Genomic DNA, 17,279 nt, shown 5'->3' on the forward strand with positions numbered 1-17,279 from the left:
AGACGGAGTCTCGCTCTGTGGCCAAGCTGGAGTGCACTGGCACGATCTTGGCTCATTGCAACGTCCACCTCCCAGGTTCAAGCCATTCTCCTGCCTCAGCCTCCTGAGTACCTGGGACTACAGGTGGGAGCCACCACGCCCAGCTAAGTTTTGTATTTTCAGTAGAGACGGTGTTTCACCATGTTGGCCAGGATGGTCTCCATCTCTCGTTTTTTTTTTTTTTTTTTTTAAATTAAAAAGTAAACTTTAGCCGGGTATGGTGGCTCAAGCCTGTAATCCCAGCACTTTGGGAGGCCGAGGCGGGTGGATCACGAGATCAGGAGATTGAGACCAGCCTGACCAACATGGTGAAACCCCGTATCTACTGAAGGAACAACAAAAAAAAATTATCCTGTCATGGTGGCGCGGGCCTGCAATCCCAGCTACTCAGGAGGCTGAGGCAGGAGAATCGCTTGAACCCCGAGGGCGGAGGTTGCAGTGAGCCCAGATCACGCCATTGCACTCCAGCCTGGGCGACAGAGCGAGACTCCGTCTAAAAATAAATGAATGAATGAATGAATGAATAAATAAATAAATAAATGTAAACTTTAATGTCGAAAATGCAAACTTGGGGAGGGCAGAAAGATCACACACAAGGCTGTCACGTCACACTTGGAGGGTTGCACAGCCGCCGGGCAGAGGCGCCCCTCACTTCTCAGATGGTGGGGCAGCCGGGCACAGGCGCTTCTGACCTCCCAGACATGGCTGCTGCTGGGCAGAGGCGCTCCTCACTTCCCAGACAAAGTGGCTGCTGGGCAGAGGTGCTCCTCACTTCCCAGTGGGGCGGTGGCAGGGCAGAGGCGCTCCTCACTTCGCAGACGGTGCGGGGGCAGCGCAGAGGCGCTCCTCACTTCCCATATGGTGGGATTGCCGGACAGAGGCGCTCCTCACTTCCCAGATGGTGGGATTGCGGGGCAGCGGCGCTCCTCACTTCCCAGACGGTAGGGGGGCAGGGCAGAGACGCTCCTCACTTACCAGACTGTGCGGGAGCAGGGCAGAGGCGCTCCTCACTTCCCAGATGGTCGGATTGGGCAAAGGCGCTCCTTGCTGCGCAGACGGTGCAGGGGCAGGGCAGAGGCGCTCCTCACTTCGCAGAGGGTGGGATTGGGCAGAGGCGCTCCTCACTTCACAGACCTTGCGGGGGGCAGGGCAGAGGCGCTCCTCACTTCCCAGATGGTGCGCGAGCAAGGCAGAGGTGCTCCTCACTTCCCAGACGACGGTGGGACTGGGCAGAGGCGCTCCTCAATTCCCAGATGGCGGGATTGCCAGGCAGAGGTGTTCCTCACTTCCCAGATGATACGCGGGCAGGGCAGAGGCATTCCTCGTTTCCCAGATGGTGGGGTGGCCAGGCAGAGGCCCTTCTCACTTACCAGACAGTTGGGTTCCGGGCAGAGGCGCTCCTCGCTTCCCAGACGGTGGGCCTGCCCGACAGAGGCGCTCCTGACCTCACAGATGCTGCGGCTGCTGGGCTGGGGCCTCCTTACTTCCCAGACGGTGCAGTGGCTGGGCAGAGGTGCTCTTCACTTCCCAGACTGTGAGGCGGCCGGGTAGAGACGTTCCTCACTTCCCAGGCGAGGCCTAGCGAGGCAGAGGCGCTCCTCACTTCTCAGGCGGTGGGGTGGGAGTGCTGGGCAGAGGTGCTCCTCACCTCCCGGATGGGGCGGTGGCCAGGCAGAGGCGCTCCTCCCTTCCCAGACAGTGGGGTGGCTGGGCAGAGGCGCTCCTCACTTCCCAGATGGTGCAGGGACCAGGCAGAGATGCTCCTCAGGTCTCGATCTCTTGACCTCCTGATCCGCCCGCCTGGGCCTCCCAAAGTGCTGGATTACAGGCGTGAGCCACCACGCCTGCCCTGCCATGTCTTCTTTCTCCTCCCAAGCAGCTGTTTGCATCTCCTGGACATCCCCATGTTCTTATCCATGTTGCCCTGCTGGAGGCGTCCTTCCCCTTGAGAAGCCTGACCCAGCTCCAACAGTGCCTCAGGAGATAGGCAGGGAAGCTTAGCGGATGAGGGAAACTCGTCTCTATCCCACCTCAGTTGCAGGGGAGGGGTCGGTGGCAGCGGCAGCAGTGGTCCTGACAGCTTTCTTTCGCCGGACCCGTGGCCGGCAGCTCTGGGTGGAGAAGAGCTCCTTGATGCAAGAGCTGCGGGATACTTGGGCTGCATGTCCTCCCCCACCATCAGCAAGCCTGGAGAGCTGGGCAGGTGGTCTTTACCCAGCACCTTCAAGGCCGCCTTCTCTGGCCACAGGGAGCAGCCCAGAACTGGGGCAGGGAGCACTGTTGGAACTGGCTCAGGCTTCCCAAAGGGAAGGATGCCTCCAGCAGGGCTGTGTGAACTGGCGACTCCTTGTCCCTTGGAGTAGAAACTCACTGCATGCACCTGGGCCTTGTCAGTCTGGTTCTTTTCTGTCAAGCTCTTGAGGTGGACATTTCCCTCCAAGGGCCTGGGATTGTACCAGGAGGAAGTGAGGTTTCCCTGAGTCTCCAGGGGCCTAGAGGCGGAGGCTGCTTCCCCATTGCTACAGGGGCCCCTTTTCTTGTCCTCCTGCCCCTGGGTCTCTACCTGATCCACCTCTATTTGTTCTTCAGGCTCTTGTTCTGCCCTCACCTCCGTCTTTGGGAGCCTGGCTGGGATCACCCGCTCATCTAATGAAGGAAGCCGGAGGTTAAACTTGCCTCTCATACGAGGGATCCTCACGGGGCTGAGGTGTCCAAACATCATGGTGTTGCAAGCAGACAGCACAGGTTTCTTCCTTGAGGGGGGGCTCCAGCCCAAAGGAGGCAGGACCCTCAGTGGGGTGCCCGTGTTCCCAGGGAGAAAACACAGCCTCCTAGGGGCGACATCCCACCTGGCTGGAAAAGAAGGCCCAAGATGTCGCCGAGGGTTGAAGAGGAATCGGAAACAGCCCAAGATTCCCGGGGCAGGCACAGGTGCAGGAGGCACAGGTGCAGGAGCCACGGGGTGAGCCCGGCCAGCTGGGAAGGCCTCACGGACAAGACGAGCAGGTTGCCGATGGCATGGCGGGGACCTGTGGTGGAACCAGGAACAAAATACGCTTAGAAGAGCACGTTGCCAATCGCGTGGCCAGGACCTGCGGCGGAACCAGGAACAAAATATGTTTAGTGAGTTGCCCATTTTGAGCGAGTTGTGCACAGACGAAACTAAGGGTCAGAAGCGGAGAGGATACTCCTAAGTCACCCACTTCTCTGTGGCCGGGTGCGCACTGGGCACCTGGGAGTTTATGACATCACTATGGGCCTGGTGACAGAGCCAGGGTGTGGAGAAGTGAGCAGGAGCCCAGCGAGGGTGCCTACAAGAGGAGTCAAAGGGCAAAAGGCAAGGCCCCTCCACCGGTCCAGCTGGACTCTCTAGCCTCAGGGACGTCCCACTCCTGGGGGCAGGTGTGTGGCCCTGGATGTCCCCCCCCCCCTCCTGTGGTGCTGTGGAGGGTGCGGGGCTGATCCGCCAGAGCCCTTCCCACCTGGCATCTGGCCCAGGTGCTGGCTGACACCCAGTGGCCCTGTCTTGGCCGGCCCTGTCCCCCGGGTTACAGGGCCAGAACCTGGAAGCAGAGCGCAGGACCAGCCAGATCCCGCCAGGCTCCCCCGGGGCCTCTCCAGTGCCTCTATGCCGCCTGGAGCCAGGCCCGCCTTCTCCATGGCTGCCGTGGCCTCAAGGGCCACCAGGCTCGCTGCGCAGGCTTCCATGGAGAGGACGCGGTGCCCTGACCTGACTGGATGCTGCCCCTTACCACATCCCTTCCTGGCAGGCAGGGTCTCCACTTCTTTTTACAAATTTGCCTGAGACCCTTCCTTAGGTCATCCAGGTGGTCATGGTCCAGCCAGGCTTTGAACCCAGGTTGTGCGATTCCGCAGCTGGTGCTCTGGCCTGTGTACCTCCTGATCATGGATACAGCATGTATTCTTATTTTTTCCTGTAGTCCGGGGATACTTAGCGTGGCGGCATATCTGTAATAAGCACATGCACACCTAGAAGGAGGTCTTCACTTCAACATATAAGTTGACCATGGCCCACTCTGGGCTCCAGTCCTCTGCAAAGATGTAGGGCAGGGACTACCAGTTGCCAGCACAGCACCATTCCACATTGTTCTTCTGATGGAGGCTTTCAGCCCAGATATTCTTTCTCGTCTGGTGGGTTCTCTCTCGTCTCGTCCAAGTATGTAACGATTATGTTCTAGATCAGCTTTGGTCTATCCTAAAAGAAACTCGCCAGTGGATTATACCATATAGATAAAAGTCAGTTTCTCTTGTCTTCCTAGAATGTGTCTAGAAAGCAAGTACATTATTTACAAGTTAATAGTGGATCAATGTATTGGATTAAAATATGACCAATGTAATTTGGTCATTGTGAGCATGCCAGCTTGGTCCACTCTTCACCACAATTTATGGAACCCTAAATATAACTCTAGATTTTCTTATGCCCAAGAGAAGGACATACTCTTGGGTGTCTGGACTAGGGAACTCCTGACCTCTAGTGATCTGCCCACTTCGCCCTCCCAAAGTGCTAGGATTACAGGCGTGAGCCACTGTGCCCAGCCAAATCATGTGAACTTTCTACATCCCAAGGGCACACAGCCTTCTGGGCCAGCATATAGACATCTGGCAGGGATCCAGGGTCCAGGAGTTAGATGCAATCCTTGAGCTCTAGTACCTTTATATTACCTGATCACAGAAGCTCAGGCCATGCGTGGGCAGGTACTAGGACCAGCACTGTGATGGGTAGGGCCCAGGCCCAGCCTTTCTCCATCAAATGAGCACTCAAGGTGAGGGGAGCACCAGCCTTTCATCTGCTGTGGTCAGGGCTGAAGTTCATGCTTCTGGTTGTAGGGGCTGAGTCACCCAGCAGCACTCACTCAGCTTTGGCCTGAAGCCTGATTTTGTAAATAAAATGATAATGGAGGAGACCAGATGCCTACAGTGTCATATTGCTGGAGATGTAACCGATCAAGATCAACATGTTTTGGTTCATTTGGATGATCGACTTAACAGAGAGCTTCCATACCCTCTCAAGGCCTGCATTTTTAATCTATTTAACATTTTTTTTATGCCAGGGTGTGACGTTTTCTTTTTTATAGGGAAATTAAAAAAAAAAAAAAAGAATGCACAGGGAGTTAATATGAAATATCGTGTTCTCACCAAGTGAAGGCCAAAAGATTTCATTACAGGATATACAAAGGATGCCTCTGTATAACTTACATAGGGACAAGGGGTGGAAGCATCCAGTTACTGCAAAACACACAGCCAACAGGCGGATCTCAGGAGAGTCTGCACGTGGGCAGGGAGCGCCACTTTCTCACGGCGGAGGGGAGTGACTGTTCTGCCTTTGTTCCATTACATTAAAATGGTCATTTGAATTTTATGAGGCCCCTACATTTGTTGATCTGCAAGTTTCTTTAGGTTTTATTGCTACAAGATATCTATATGCATACATTCTTTACATCTAGTTTTAAGGTTACATATAATTTATATATAATATTTAATAAAAATTAAAATATATAAGATATAATAAAATACATACACACATGAGCAGAGGCAGAGCAACAAGAATAAGCTTTTAAGACACACAATCAGGAGAGAGAAGGGCCCATCAAAGTAAATGGACAAGGGGAAGGGGGCACCTGTAAATAGCGGGCATCCTGCCAGTTCAAAGAATAGAAACCTGCCTGGGGGCTTGGGTCAGCCAGATGAACAGTCAAGCCAGGGAGGGCACAGCTGATGATGACACATGCTGGCTGCTGCTTCTGTCCAGAGGGAAATGTCTCAAATACATTGTGGTTCTGATTGGGCTCATCACCCTCACACCCTCCAACACACACACACATACTTTGAGGTTTTGGGCCTCTGGCTTCCATAAGGAGAGAGCAGCTTAAATTTAACTTTGAGGGGCTGAGCCCTTTCCTCCAGGAGCAATGTCCATTCATGGGGACCACATGTAGAGGGAGACTTGCTGCTTATTTGTTGCCCATCGTACCACCTGTGTGTACCAGTGGGTCTCAGGTGCTCTTTCTGAATGGGGACCCTAATTGTGTTCAGTCGCAGCAGTTGTGGTGCCGTCCCCCATCGCACCATCTGTTCTGGAGGAGGATGTTGCAGAGGCGCTGCTCCCTAAACTGGAGGTGCCTTGAGAAGCCCTGATGGGAAGGCTCGGAAAAACAGGGCACTGGGCACAGAGGCTTTTCATTGCTGCCCATCAGGGGGCCCCAAGTGTGGGCTGAGGGGCGGGGCTGGACAATATGAATGTAGCCGGGCAGATGTAGGCCGACGTCTTTCCAGGGTGCCTCTACTGTGCACTGAATTTGGGAAATTAAGAGTGCTCACTCTGGAGCTTGGTGAAGATCTGAAAATCACAGCATTAGTAGCAGGAGTCATGTCCATAGCAAAGAGCTGAGGGCCTAAAGGAGGCTGCAAGGTCAGGTGGTCAGATGCCCTTGCTGTGATGGTGGAAATGGCTGCTGTGGAATTCATCTGCTGATGGGTGATAGCAGCGATCCGGGGGGAAGGGGCTGGGAGAGGAGTCAGGGAGGAAAGAGGAGGAGACAACGCACACATACGGGTGTAGGAGGCTCCCTTCTGAAGGGAGGCTGGAAGGAGAAAGATGTGGGGCTAGGAGGTGCGCGGCAGGGGTGAGAGGTCAGAGGTGCTAAAGCTGCAAACGAGTGAGGGCAGCCTCCTTTCTCATTAGGTGGAACCCCCAAAATGGGGGCAAGGTCAGTGGGAAGAGCCAGGGAAGAGTTTGGAATTATGGATATCAAATTTCACTCAATTCTTGGTGTGGGAGAAGGTGGAGGGACAGGCAGGGTGAGGGGCCCAGCAGCCACGTGGGCCAAGTCAGAGGGAGGAGGAGGAGCTGGGATCTATGAAGTGTAGGTGGCCGGGGGCAGGGAGTCTCAGCAGGTGTGGAGACAGCAGGGGCAGGCTGAGTGGCACTGCAGTTTGCCATGTCTTACTTTTTTTTTTTTTTTTGAGACGGAGTCTCGCTCTGTGGCCAAGCTGGAGTGCACTGGCACGATCTTGGCTCATTGCAACGTCCACCTCCCAGGTTCAAGCCATTCTCCTGCCTCAGCCTCCTGAGTACCTGGGACTACAGGTGGGAGCCACCACGCCCAGCTAAGTTTTGTATTTTCAGTAGAGACGGTGTTTCACCATGTTGGCCAGGATGGTCTCCATCTCTCGTTTTTTTTTTTTTTTTTTTTAAATTAAAAAGTAAACTTTAGCCGGGTATGGTGGCTCAAGCCTGTAATCCCAGCACTTTGGGAGGCCGAGGCGGGTGGATCACGAGATCAGGAGATTGAGACCAGCCTGACCAACATGGTGAAACCCCGTATCTACTGAAGGAACAACAAAAAAAAATTATCCTGTCATGGTGGCGCGGGCCTGCAATCCCAGCTACTCAGGAGGCTGAGGCAGGAGAATCGCTTGAACCCCGAGGGCGGAGGTTGCAGTGAGCCCAGATCACGCCATTGCACTCCAGCCTGGGCGACAGAGCGAGACTCCGTCTAAAAATAAATGAATGAATGAATGAATGAATAAATAAATAAATAAATGTAAACTTTAATGTCGAAAATGCAAACTTGGGGAGGGCAGAAAGATCACACACAAGGCTGTCACGTCACACTTGGAGGGTTGCACAGCCGCCGGGCAGAGGCGCCCCTCACTTCTCAGATGGTGGGGCAGCCGGGCACAGGCGCTTCTGACCTCCCAGACATGGCTGCTGCTGGGCAGAGGCGCTCCTCACTTCCCAGACAAAGTGGCTGCTGGGCAGAGGTGCTCCTCACTTCCCAGTGGGGCGGTGGCAGGGCAGAGGCGCTCCTCACTTCGCAGACGGTGCGGGGGCAGCGCAGAGGCGCTCCTCACTTCCCATATGGTGGGATTGCCGGACAGAGGCGCTCCTCACTTCCCAGATGGTGGGATTGCGGGGCAGCGGCGCTCCTCACTTCCCAGACGGTAGGGGGGCAGGGCAGAGACGCTCCTCACTTACCAGACTGTGCGGGAGCAGGGCAGAGGCGCTCCTCACTTCCCAGATGGTCGGATTGGGCAAAGGCGCTCCTTGCTGCGCAGACGGTGCAGGGGCAGGGCAGAGGCGCTCCTCACTTCGCAGAGGGTGGGATTGGGCAGAGGCGCTCCTCACTTCACAGACCTTGCGGGGGGCAGGGCAGAGGCGCTCCTCACTTCCCAGATGGTGCGCGAGCAAGGCAGAGGTGCTCCTCACTTCCCAGACGACGGTGGGACTGGGCAGAGGCGCTCCTCAATTCCCAGATGGCGGGATTGCCAGGCAGAGGTGTTCCTCACTTCCCAGATGATACGCGGGCAGGGCAGAGGCATTCCTCGTTTCCCAGATGGTGGGGTGGCCAGGCAGAGGCCCTTCTCACTTACCAGACAGTTGGGTTCCGGGCAGAGGCGCTCCTCGCTTCCCAGACGGTGGGCCTGCCCGACAGAGGCGCTCCTGACCTCACAGATGCTGCGGCTGCTGGGCTGGGGCCTCCTTACTTCCCAGACGGTGCAGTGGCTGGGCAGAGGTGCTCTTCACTTCCCAGACTGTGAGGCGGCCGGGTAGAGACGTTCCTCACTTCCCAGGCGAGGCCTAGCGAGGCAGAGGCGCTCCTCACTTCTCAGGCGGTGGGGTGGGAGTGCTGGGCAGAGGTGCTCCTCACCTCCCGGATGGGGCGGTGGCCAGGCAGAGGCGCTCCTCCCTTCCCAGACAGTGGGGTGGCTGGGCAGAGGCGCTCCTCACTTCCCAGATGGTGCAGGGACCAGGCAGAGATGCTCCTCAGGTCTCGATCTCTTGACCTCCTGATCCGCCCGCCTGGGCCTCCCAAAGTGCTGGATTACAGGCGTGAGCCACCACGCCTGCCCTGCCATGTCTTCTTTCTCCTCCCAAGCAGCTGTTTGCATCTCCTGGACATCCCCATGTTCTTATCCATGTTGCCCTGCTGGAGGCGTCCTTCCCCTTGAGAAGCCTGACCCAGCTCCAACAGTGCCTCAGGAGATAGGCAGGGAAGCTTAGCGGATGAGGGAAACTCGTCTCTATCCCACCTCAGTTGCAGGGGAGGGGTCGGTGGCAGCGGCAGCAGTGGTCCTGACAGCTTTCTTTCGCCGGACCCGTGGCCGGCAGCTCTGGGTGGAGAAGAGCTCCTTGATGCAAGAGCTGCGGGATACTTGGGCTGCATGTCCTCCCCCACCATCAGCAAGCCTGGAGAGCTGGGCAGGTGGTCTTTACCCAGCACCTTCAAGGCCGCCTTCTCTGGCCACAGGGAGCAGCCCAGAACTGGGGCAGGGAGCACTGTTGGAACTGGCTCAGGCTTCCCAAAGGGAAGGATGCCTCCAGCAGGGCTGTGTGAACTGGCGACTCCTTGTCCCTTGGAGTAGAAACTCACTGCATGCACCTGGGCCTTGTCAGTCTGGTTCTTTTCTGTCAAGCTCTTGAGGTGGACATTTCCCTCCAAGGGCCTGGGATTGTACCAGGAGGAAGTGAGGTTTCCCTGAGTCTCCAGGGGCCTAGAGGCGGAGGCTGCTTCCCCATTGCTACAGGGGCCCCTTTTCTTGTCCTCCTGCCCCTGGGTCTCTACCTGATCCACCTCCATTTGTTCTTCAGGCTCTTGTTCTGCCCTCACCTCCGTCTTTGGGAGCCTGGCTGGGATCACCCGCTCATCTAATGAAGGAAGCCGGAGGTTAAACTTGCCTCTCATACGAGGGATCCTCACGGGGCTGAGGTGTCCAAACATCATGGTGTTGCAAGCAGACAGCACGGGTTTCTTCCTTGAGGGGGGGCTCCAGCCCAAAGGAGGCAGGACCCTCAGTGGGGTGCCCGTGTTCCCAGGGAGAAAACACAGCCTCCTAGGGGCGACATCCCACCTGGCTGGAAAAGAAGGCCCAAGATGTCGCCGAGGGTTGAAGAGGAATCGGAAACAGCCCAAGATTCCCGGGGCAGGCACAGGTGCAGGAGGCACAGGTGCAGGAGCCACGGGGTGAGCCCGGCCAGCTGGGAAGGCCTCACGGACAAGACGAGCAGGTTGCCGATGGCATGGCGGGGACCTGTGGTGGAACCAGGAACAAAATACGCTTAGAAGAGCACGTTGCCAATCGCGTGGCCAGGACCTGCGGCGGAACCAGGAACAAAATATGCTTAGTGAGTTGCCCATTTTGAGCGAGTTGTGCACAGACGAAACTAAGGGTCAGAAGCGGAGAGGATACTCCTAAGTCACCCACTTCTCTGTGGCCGGGTGCGCACTGGGCACCTGGGAGTTTATGACATCACTATGGGGCTGGTGACAGAACCAGGGTGTGGAGGAGTGAGCAGGAGCCCAGCGAGGGTGCCTACAAGAGGAGTCAAAGGGCAAAAGGCAAGGCCCCTCCACCGGTCCAGCTGGACTCTCTAGCCTCAGGGACGTCCCACTCCTGGGGGCAGGTGTGTGGCCCTGGATGTCCCCCCCCCCCCCGTGGTGCTGTGGAGGGTGCGGGGCTGATCCGCCAGAGCCCTTCCCACCTGGCATCTGGCCCAGGTGCTGGCTGACACCCAGTGGCCCTGTCTTGGCCGGCCCTGTCCCCCGGGTTACAGGGCCAGAACCTGGAAGCAGAGCGCAGGACCAGCCAGATCCCGCCAGGCTCCCCCGGGGCCTCTCCAGTGCCTCTATGCCGCCTGGAGCCAGGCCCGCCTTCTCCATGGCTGCCGTGGCCTCAAGGGCCACCAGGCTCGCTGCACAGGCTTCCATGGAGAGGACGCGGTGCCCTGACCTGACTGGATGCTGCCCCTTACCACATCCCTTCCTGGCAGGCAGGGTCTCCACTTCTTTTTACAAATTTGCCTGAGACCCTTCCTTAGGTCATCCAGGTGGTCATGGTCCAGCCAGGCTTTGAACCCAGGTTGTGCGATTCCGCAGCTGGTGCTCTGGCCTGTGTACCTCCTGATCATGGATACAGCATGTATTCTTATTTTTTCCTGTAGTCCGGGGATACTTAGCGTGGCGGCATATCTGTAATAAGCACATGCACACCTAGAAGGAGGTCTTCACTTCAACATATAAGTTGACCATGGCCCACTCTGGGCTCCAGTCCTCTGCAAAGATGTAGGGCAGGGACTACCAGTTGCCAGCACAGCACCATTCCACATTGTTCTTCTGATGGAGGCTTTCAGCCCAGATATTCTTTCTCGTCTGGTGGGTTCTCTCTCGTCTCGTCCAAGTATGTAACGATTATGTTCTAGATCAGCTTTGGTCTATCCTAAAAGAAACTCGCCAGTGGATTATACCATATAGATAAAAGTCAGTTTCTCTTGTCTTCCTAGAATGTGTCTAGAAAGCAAGTACATTATTTACAAGTTAATAGTGGATCAATGTATTGGATTAAAATATGACCAATGTAATTTGGTCATTGTGAGCATGCCAGCTTGGTCCACTCTTCACAATTTATGGTACCCTAAATATAACTCTAGATTTTCTTATGCCCAAGAGAAGGACATACTCTTGGGTGTCTGGACTAGGGAAACAGGTATGAAAAACCATTCGGCCACTCTACATCTTTTTTTTGGAGAACTGAAACCATCTATATGCAAATATATTATTAAAAGGCAAGAAAGTTATTTCTGTCATTTTGTTAATTGTTTTCTGGTTGTTTTGTAGATCTTTTGTTTCTTCTTTTATTGTTTCCTTTATGGTTTGGTGAGTTTCTGTACTGATAAGCTTTGATTCCTTTATTTCATTGACATATCTGGTGTAATTTTTGTCTCTTGGGTTACTCTGTAGCTTACATTTAAAAACTTATAGTTATGATAGAGTATTTAAAGCTGATAAAAAGTTTTGATCACACACAAACATGCTGTACTCCCCCCATATCCCCTGTCAATGCACAAAATTTGCACTTTTTTGCCTTAATTTATATTGTTCTGTAGTGGGTATTTATTAAGAACTCATGTAGGTATAAATATTTTTGACTATTTTGATGTTCAACTTTCTCAAGGGTGATTTGAAAGATTCTAAAGCCTCATTTCAGTAACGTAGAATTCTCAATTTGAATGTGAATTTACTTTTAACAAGTTGATAGTGTCCTGTGTTTTTGCATTAGTAGTTATTGTTCTTTCACTTGTGATTGAAGCATTCCCTTAAGCATTTCTTGTCAGGCTGGTCTTATGGTGACAAATTCCATAAGCATTTGCTTGTCTGGGAAAGACTTTATTTCTTTAATTTGTGATAGGTATCTGTGCTAAGTACAGTACTCTTTGCTAACTGATTTCTCATTATCACCTAGAATATATCATCCTAATCTCTCCTAGCCTTCAAGGTTTCTGCTATGAAAACTCCTGATAGTCTAAAGGAGACTTACTTATTTGTGATTTGATGCTTCTCTCTTGCTAATTTTAGAATGTTTTTCTTTGTGTTTGACTTTTGACAAATTGATTATAATGTGCCTTATAAAAGGCCTTTTTGGGTTGAATATGTATGGGACCCTTTAAGCTTCATGGAACTGGATGTCCATATCTCTCCCAAGAGTTGGGAGATTTTCAGCTATTATTTTGTTAAATAAGTTTTCTGTGTCTATCTGTCTCTTCTCTCTGTTTCTCTTCTATATTGCAAAAATTCATTATCTTAATGTCATGGCAGAAGTCTCATAGGCTTTCCTTGCTTCCTTTTATTCTTTTCTTTCTCCTTCTTTCCCTCAGGCTGGGTTATTTCAAAAGTCCTGTCTGCAAGTTCAGAAATTCTTTCTTTTGTTTGATCTAATGTGCCATTGAAGCTCTCCATTGTACTTTTTATTTCATTCATTCAGTACTTCATTCCTAAGGTTTCTGTTGGTTTGCTTGTTTTCTTTAAAGATATCTATGTCTTTGTTGAATTTCTCATTCAGGTTATGGCTTGTTTTTTATTATTATTTGATTAAGATTTCTATCTGTATTCTCTTGTATCACATTGAATTTTCTTAAGATCTATACTTCAAATTCCTTTTAAGGCAATTTGAAAATTTCCATTTATTTAGGGTAACTTTGTGAAGAATTATTGTGCACCTTTAGTGGTGTCAAGTTTCATTGCATTTTCATGTTTCTTATCTCCTATGTTTATATTTATGAGACTGTTGACATGGTCACCTGTTCTAATTGTGTAGAGTGGCTTATGTAGAGAAAGATTTTCATCTGGAGATGTATCTTAGGGTGTCAGTTGGATGAGCTGCACCTGCTTTAGTTCCAGGAGGATACAGTAGTGTAGTATCTGTGCTTTTCTTTTGCCTTTTTTTTTTCTCTTGCTAGTATCCATTTTGGTGATACCTGTGCATGCCTCGGTGACCTAGGCTGCAGGAGCATGTGCAGTTTGTTTTTCTACTCAGGATCGGGGGTTGTGGGGGAAGGCGGCGGTCTCAGGAAGCTGCATGCCTAGCTAGTGAGTGTGTTACTGAGTCACAGGGGTTGGTTCACCAGTTTGAGATGGGACTCCCCTGGAAACACTCGCCTGGCTGTGGATTACTGGCTTGAGATGGGGATCTTCTGGAAGCAACAGGCCCAGTTGGTGAGCACACCGATGGCACAAGAAATCAGTCCACAGTTAAGAGTGCTGCAGTCACTGGGATGTGGAAGGCAAACCTCTTTGAGAGTTTGTTTCTAGGACATAGAGAGCAATAGCTGCTTTCCTGGAGAATCCTGTTGTAATGACAGGGTAGCCTCTGGGGTGGAAGGAGGGAGTGACCACTAGTTCGTGGAGCAGAATATACTCAGCTATGGCTTGGCTTTCTAGATGGTGCTGTATGTGGGCTCCTCTTCTGGGGCAGTATAGCCCTGTGGACACCAAGCAGCTCCCTAAACTGAGCTGAGAATCTGTGGGCATTTACAGGAGTTCCCAGCAACAAAGAATGCAGGTGTCCACAATGTTAATGGGACTGCTGGAGTTTGTTTGCTTACCTTTTTCCCACTGAGGAAATGGTCTTCTTGTTCCCAGCTGATCCTGACTAGGAAGACTGTGTGGCAGAAGCAGGGTATTTTGCTTTCCTCTTTATTTGGCCACCCCTAACGGTTTCCTTGACCCTCAGGTTTTCTGTCTCTTCTCTGCTGTCCAGGGTTCTCTCTCAAACACTCCAGTCCAAATGAACTTGTTTAGTCACTGTTTTTGTCCTTTTTTCTGGAGGGCACAGGCATTAACCTCCTCTCATGTGCCATCTTGCTAGGCCTTCCATGACCTTCTTTTTCAAAAGTGGGATGGAATGAAATGGAAGGGAATGAAATTGAATATGTGAGAGTGCATCAAGCACTATTTCATAAAACTTTTGTTTTCACTTATAAATATGGGGGGTACTCAGAGTCACAATGTAAATTTTCTATTTTTACTTAGAGTCAAAAAGTTTGAATTTGCAGGCATATATAATATGTTAGTAGCAGCTGACGTATATACCTGTTGAATATACCTGTTGAAGTACCAATGTGAGGGAGTTATCTGTTGCCTTTTTGATATAAAAATGGGGCTTCTATTAATATATTTAGATCAATGGTGTAACTTTTATATTCATATCTCTATTCTTAGTCTCCCCACTTTCCACAGTATCTCTTGTCCTCACGTGTGGGTTCAGAGCTTTAGGCCTCACCTTTCCTGCATCAGGAGAAGCTACATCTTTCCATGCTGTGCTCATGCCGGTTTTTGCAAACCTGAAGCTCCAGTTCTTGTAATTCGATCATGTGCTAATTTCCTCAAACCTTTGTACCCAGTTTGGTAAAGCAAAGTCCACCAAACAGCAGGGATGAAGGGACCTTTGCAAGATCACTAGAACTTTCCTTGCCTCCAGGGCCAGGAAGAGCCTGGGCCTTCCATGGAAAGACCTGGAGAGACTGGCTCACTGCTGAGGAGGCTGCTGCTCTTCCCTTAGGTCAGGGAACAATTTTCGCTTTCAAATAAGCTGTTTATTCCAGATGTTGGGGCTTCTGGGTTTAGGGATTTGTAGCTGCTTTGAAATCATTTGCAAGACATATGGAGCCAGATTGCTTCAGTAAGTACACCCTGGACAGGGCCTGGACCCAGACTTTGCCAACACCACCCAGTGAACCTGTTTGTGTTGCCTGTGGCATTTGGCTTGAGTTTCAGGGGACTACTTTCTGGTGGGACCCAATATAAGGTGGCTGCATGGACATGTTTTGACCCTAGTGCTCTAGGACAAGGAAGGAAGAGTAGAGAAACAAGGAGAAGGCAGCAGATGAAGGGTTGTTATGAGCAAAGGTGGACCACCTTGATTTCATGAAATTCTTACTATTTCAATGATTTGCTTAAAATAAAATTTTGTTGTACACATTGCAAAAGCAATTCAAAGGTGACTTATAGAATATTTACAAACTTCAGAAAACTGAAAAATCAGACACTAATAAAACTTATTGCAATATATAAAATAATAGATGATCTTATGGAATGAGACTGTTCTCAGATGGCAGAATATGACTAAAGATTTCATGTTTCTCAAGTTATACAAATTTAGTATCATTACTGTAAGCAACTGAATGAGATGAAGCAGAATAAAATTTTTATTTTAAAATTTTGATGGAAGGCTAAATCAAACATTATTAAGGCTAATCAGTACAATCAAATAAGAGGTACAGGTTAGAGGGTATCAAAGTAAATCACAATATTTATCGCAATCTGATAGTAAATAAAGATATTACTGATTTTACTTTAAGTGGGGGAAAGTTTATTTAGTAAATGAGCCTGGTAGAACTGGTTATTTTTCTGGAAATAAATAATACTGGCCTCCTATCTCCTTTTGTCGGCCGACAAAAGGATTTATGCAAATTTGTATTTCTGTTAGCTTTAGATGAGAGCCTTGATAACAGTAGATCCTCTTGTTAAGTTCTATCTGGAATGCGTGTCATTTCACTGAATTTAGAGATGCCTTTATACCTTTGGATGACAGGGTGGGTTACTGTCAGGTGTCTCCTAGAGCTTCTCACCCCAGCTTTCATTTTACTCACCCAGGCGTTTATTTTGAGCCAAAGTGCAGCAGTATAAAAATGGATTTTGCTCTTTTGGTGGCTGGCTATGGCTATGAAGGAGCAGAATTGAATAAAAATAAATACTGGCTGGTGAAGAACAGGTATAAACTGCCAAAAATACTTCTATTTGAAATTCAAAAGGGAATTCTTGTTTAGAATCAGTATTTTGCATACAGGTCTTAGATTCTTTATCCTATTTAGGTTAAACACAGAATATTAACGTTTGATTATACCATTAGGATATTGTCACAAGTGGTATCAGTGTAATATTTTTACCTTTGCATTGCTACATTCTGAAATTTTTCTAAATCTTGAAACATATCTGGCTGAAAAACATCCAATTATTTTTCTTCCTCTGATTTTGCAGTTCTGCAAAAGGTCACAGATAGGATAGAAGTTATGTGTAGGTTATGACTTAAGAATGTATAAACGATGAACAAAAACATTGGCCTCTCCTGATTCTTTCTGTTAATCCTATGGCCTCTCGCACTGTTTAAGTTGGGTCTTCCTGTTAACAGCCCAATGGATTTTATTCTTTCACTGCAACAGAAAACCTGCTTTTCTTTCAGCTAGAGTGAAGACTAGGACATGCGTGGCTACATAAAGATGGCCAAAGACTGGAATAACAACTGCAGAATCGCCATGCTGGCCAGCCTTCCTACTGTGTGAGCTGATGGATGGTGAAGAGGAAGGACTTGACTGGGGATGGCACATACACGGGAGGAATTCATCTGAAATCTACCAGCCCCTGCCGTGTGGGATGCACACTGGAATCACTGAAGATTCAAGTGTGATTTGAATTCTGTGACGCTTTCATACTGGTAAATGTTACCACTATTTTGATTACTGCTATAACCAGCTTTGCATTATTGATTCACTGAATGACTTTAGATTTTTTTTTGCTTTAAAAGGATGGAAAAAATTTTACCTGTTTAAATAAAACTTGATTTCACTTGGAGTGGAGGGGCTTCTTTCTGTTTTTGATGTTTTGATGTTTGGTAGTGTAGTCAAGCATGTAATTGAGCTCTAAAGATGGAACTGCTGTGCCACAGGTTCACTAGGAGGAAGAGTGGGTGGCCTTCTCGCTCTTCTACTTACAGATATGCAGATCTCATGTCAGTTGCCCAGCGGCTATGTCTGACCCAATCTTTGATTGGAGAAAAAATTGAGAAATGACCTATGAGGACAAAGGAAACCCATAGTCTTTGCAGTGGAGGCAGGACAGGGCACTAGGGCACTGCCAAGGCTGTTTGTCTTTGGGTCCTCAAGGGAC

The 17,279-nt window shown here is 50.4% G+C and overlaps 2 protein-coding genes and 1 long non-coding RNA gene across 3 annotated transcripts; 1 reads left to right on the forward strand and 2 right to left on the reverse strand.

The window, feature by feature from the left end:
* Nucleotides 1–567: 567 nt before the first annotated feature.
* Nucleotides 568–5,136, reverse strand: LOC129044612 (putative UPF0607 protein ENSP00000382826). The gene has a single exon (XM_054502619.2). It carries the CDS (start codon nt 3,173–3,175, stop codon nt 1,862–1,864), a length of 1,314 nt encoding a protein of 437 aa, XP_054358594.1. The 5' UTR covers nt 3,176–5,136; the 3' UTR covers nt 568–1,861.
* A 2,455-nt stretch (nt 5,137–7,591) lies between these two features.
* LOC129044613 (putative UPF0607 protein ENSP00000382826) lies at nt 7,592–11,265 on the reverse strand. The gene is made up of 2 exons (XM_054502620.2): nt 10,814–11,265; nt 7,592–10,155 (listed from the first exon to the last, which is right to left on the reverse strand). The coding sequence occupies exons 1-2, from the start codon at nt 10,816–10,818 to the stop codon at nt 8,886–8,888; spliced, it is 1,275 nt and encodes a 424-aa protein (XP_054358595.1). The 5' UTR covers nt 10,819–11,265; the 3' UTR covers nt 7,592–8,885.
* Nucleotides 10,331–16,964, forward strand: LOC129044616 (uncharacterized). The gene is made up of 2 exons (XR_008504717.1): nt 10,331–10,465; nt 16,580–16,964. It is a non-coding gene; the product is annotated as an uncharacterized LOC129044616 (long non-coding RNA).
* Nucleotides 16,965–17,279: the final 315 nt, after the last annotated feature.

Source organism: Pongo pygmaeus, chromosome 13, assembly GCF_028885625.2.
Source record: "Pongo pygmaeus isolate AG05252 chromosome 13, NHGRI_mPonPyg2-v2.0_pri, whole genome shotgun sequence".
Lineage (NCBI taxonomy): Eukaryota > Metazoa > Chordata > Mammalia > Primates > Hominidae > Pongo > Pongo pygmaeus.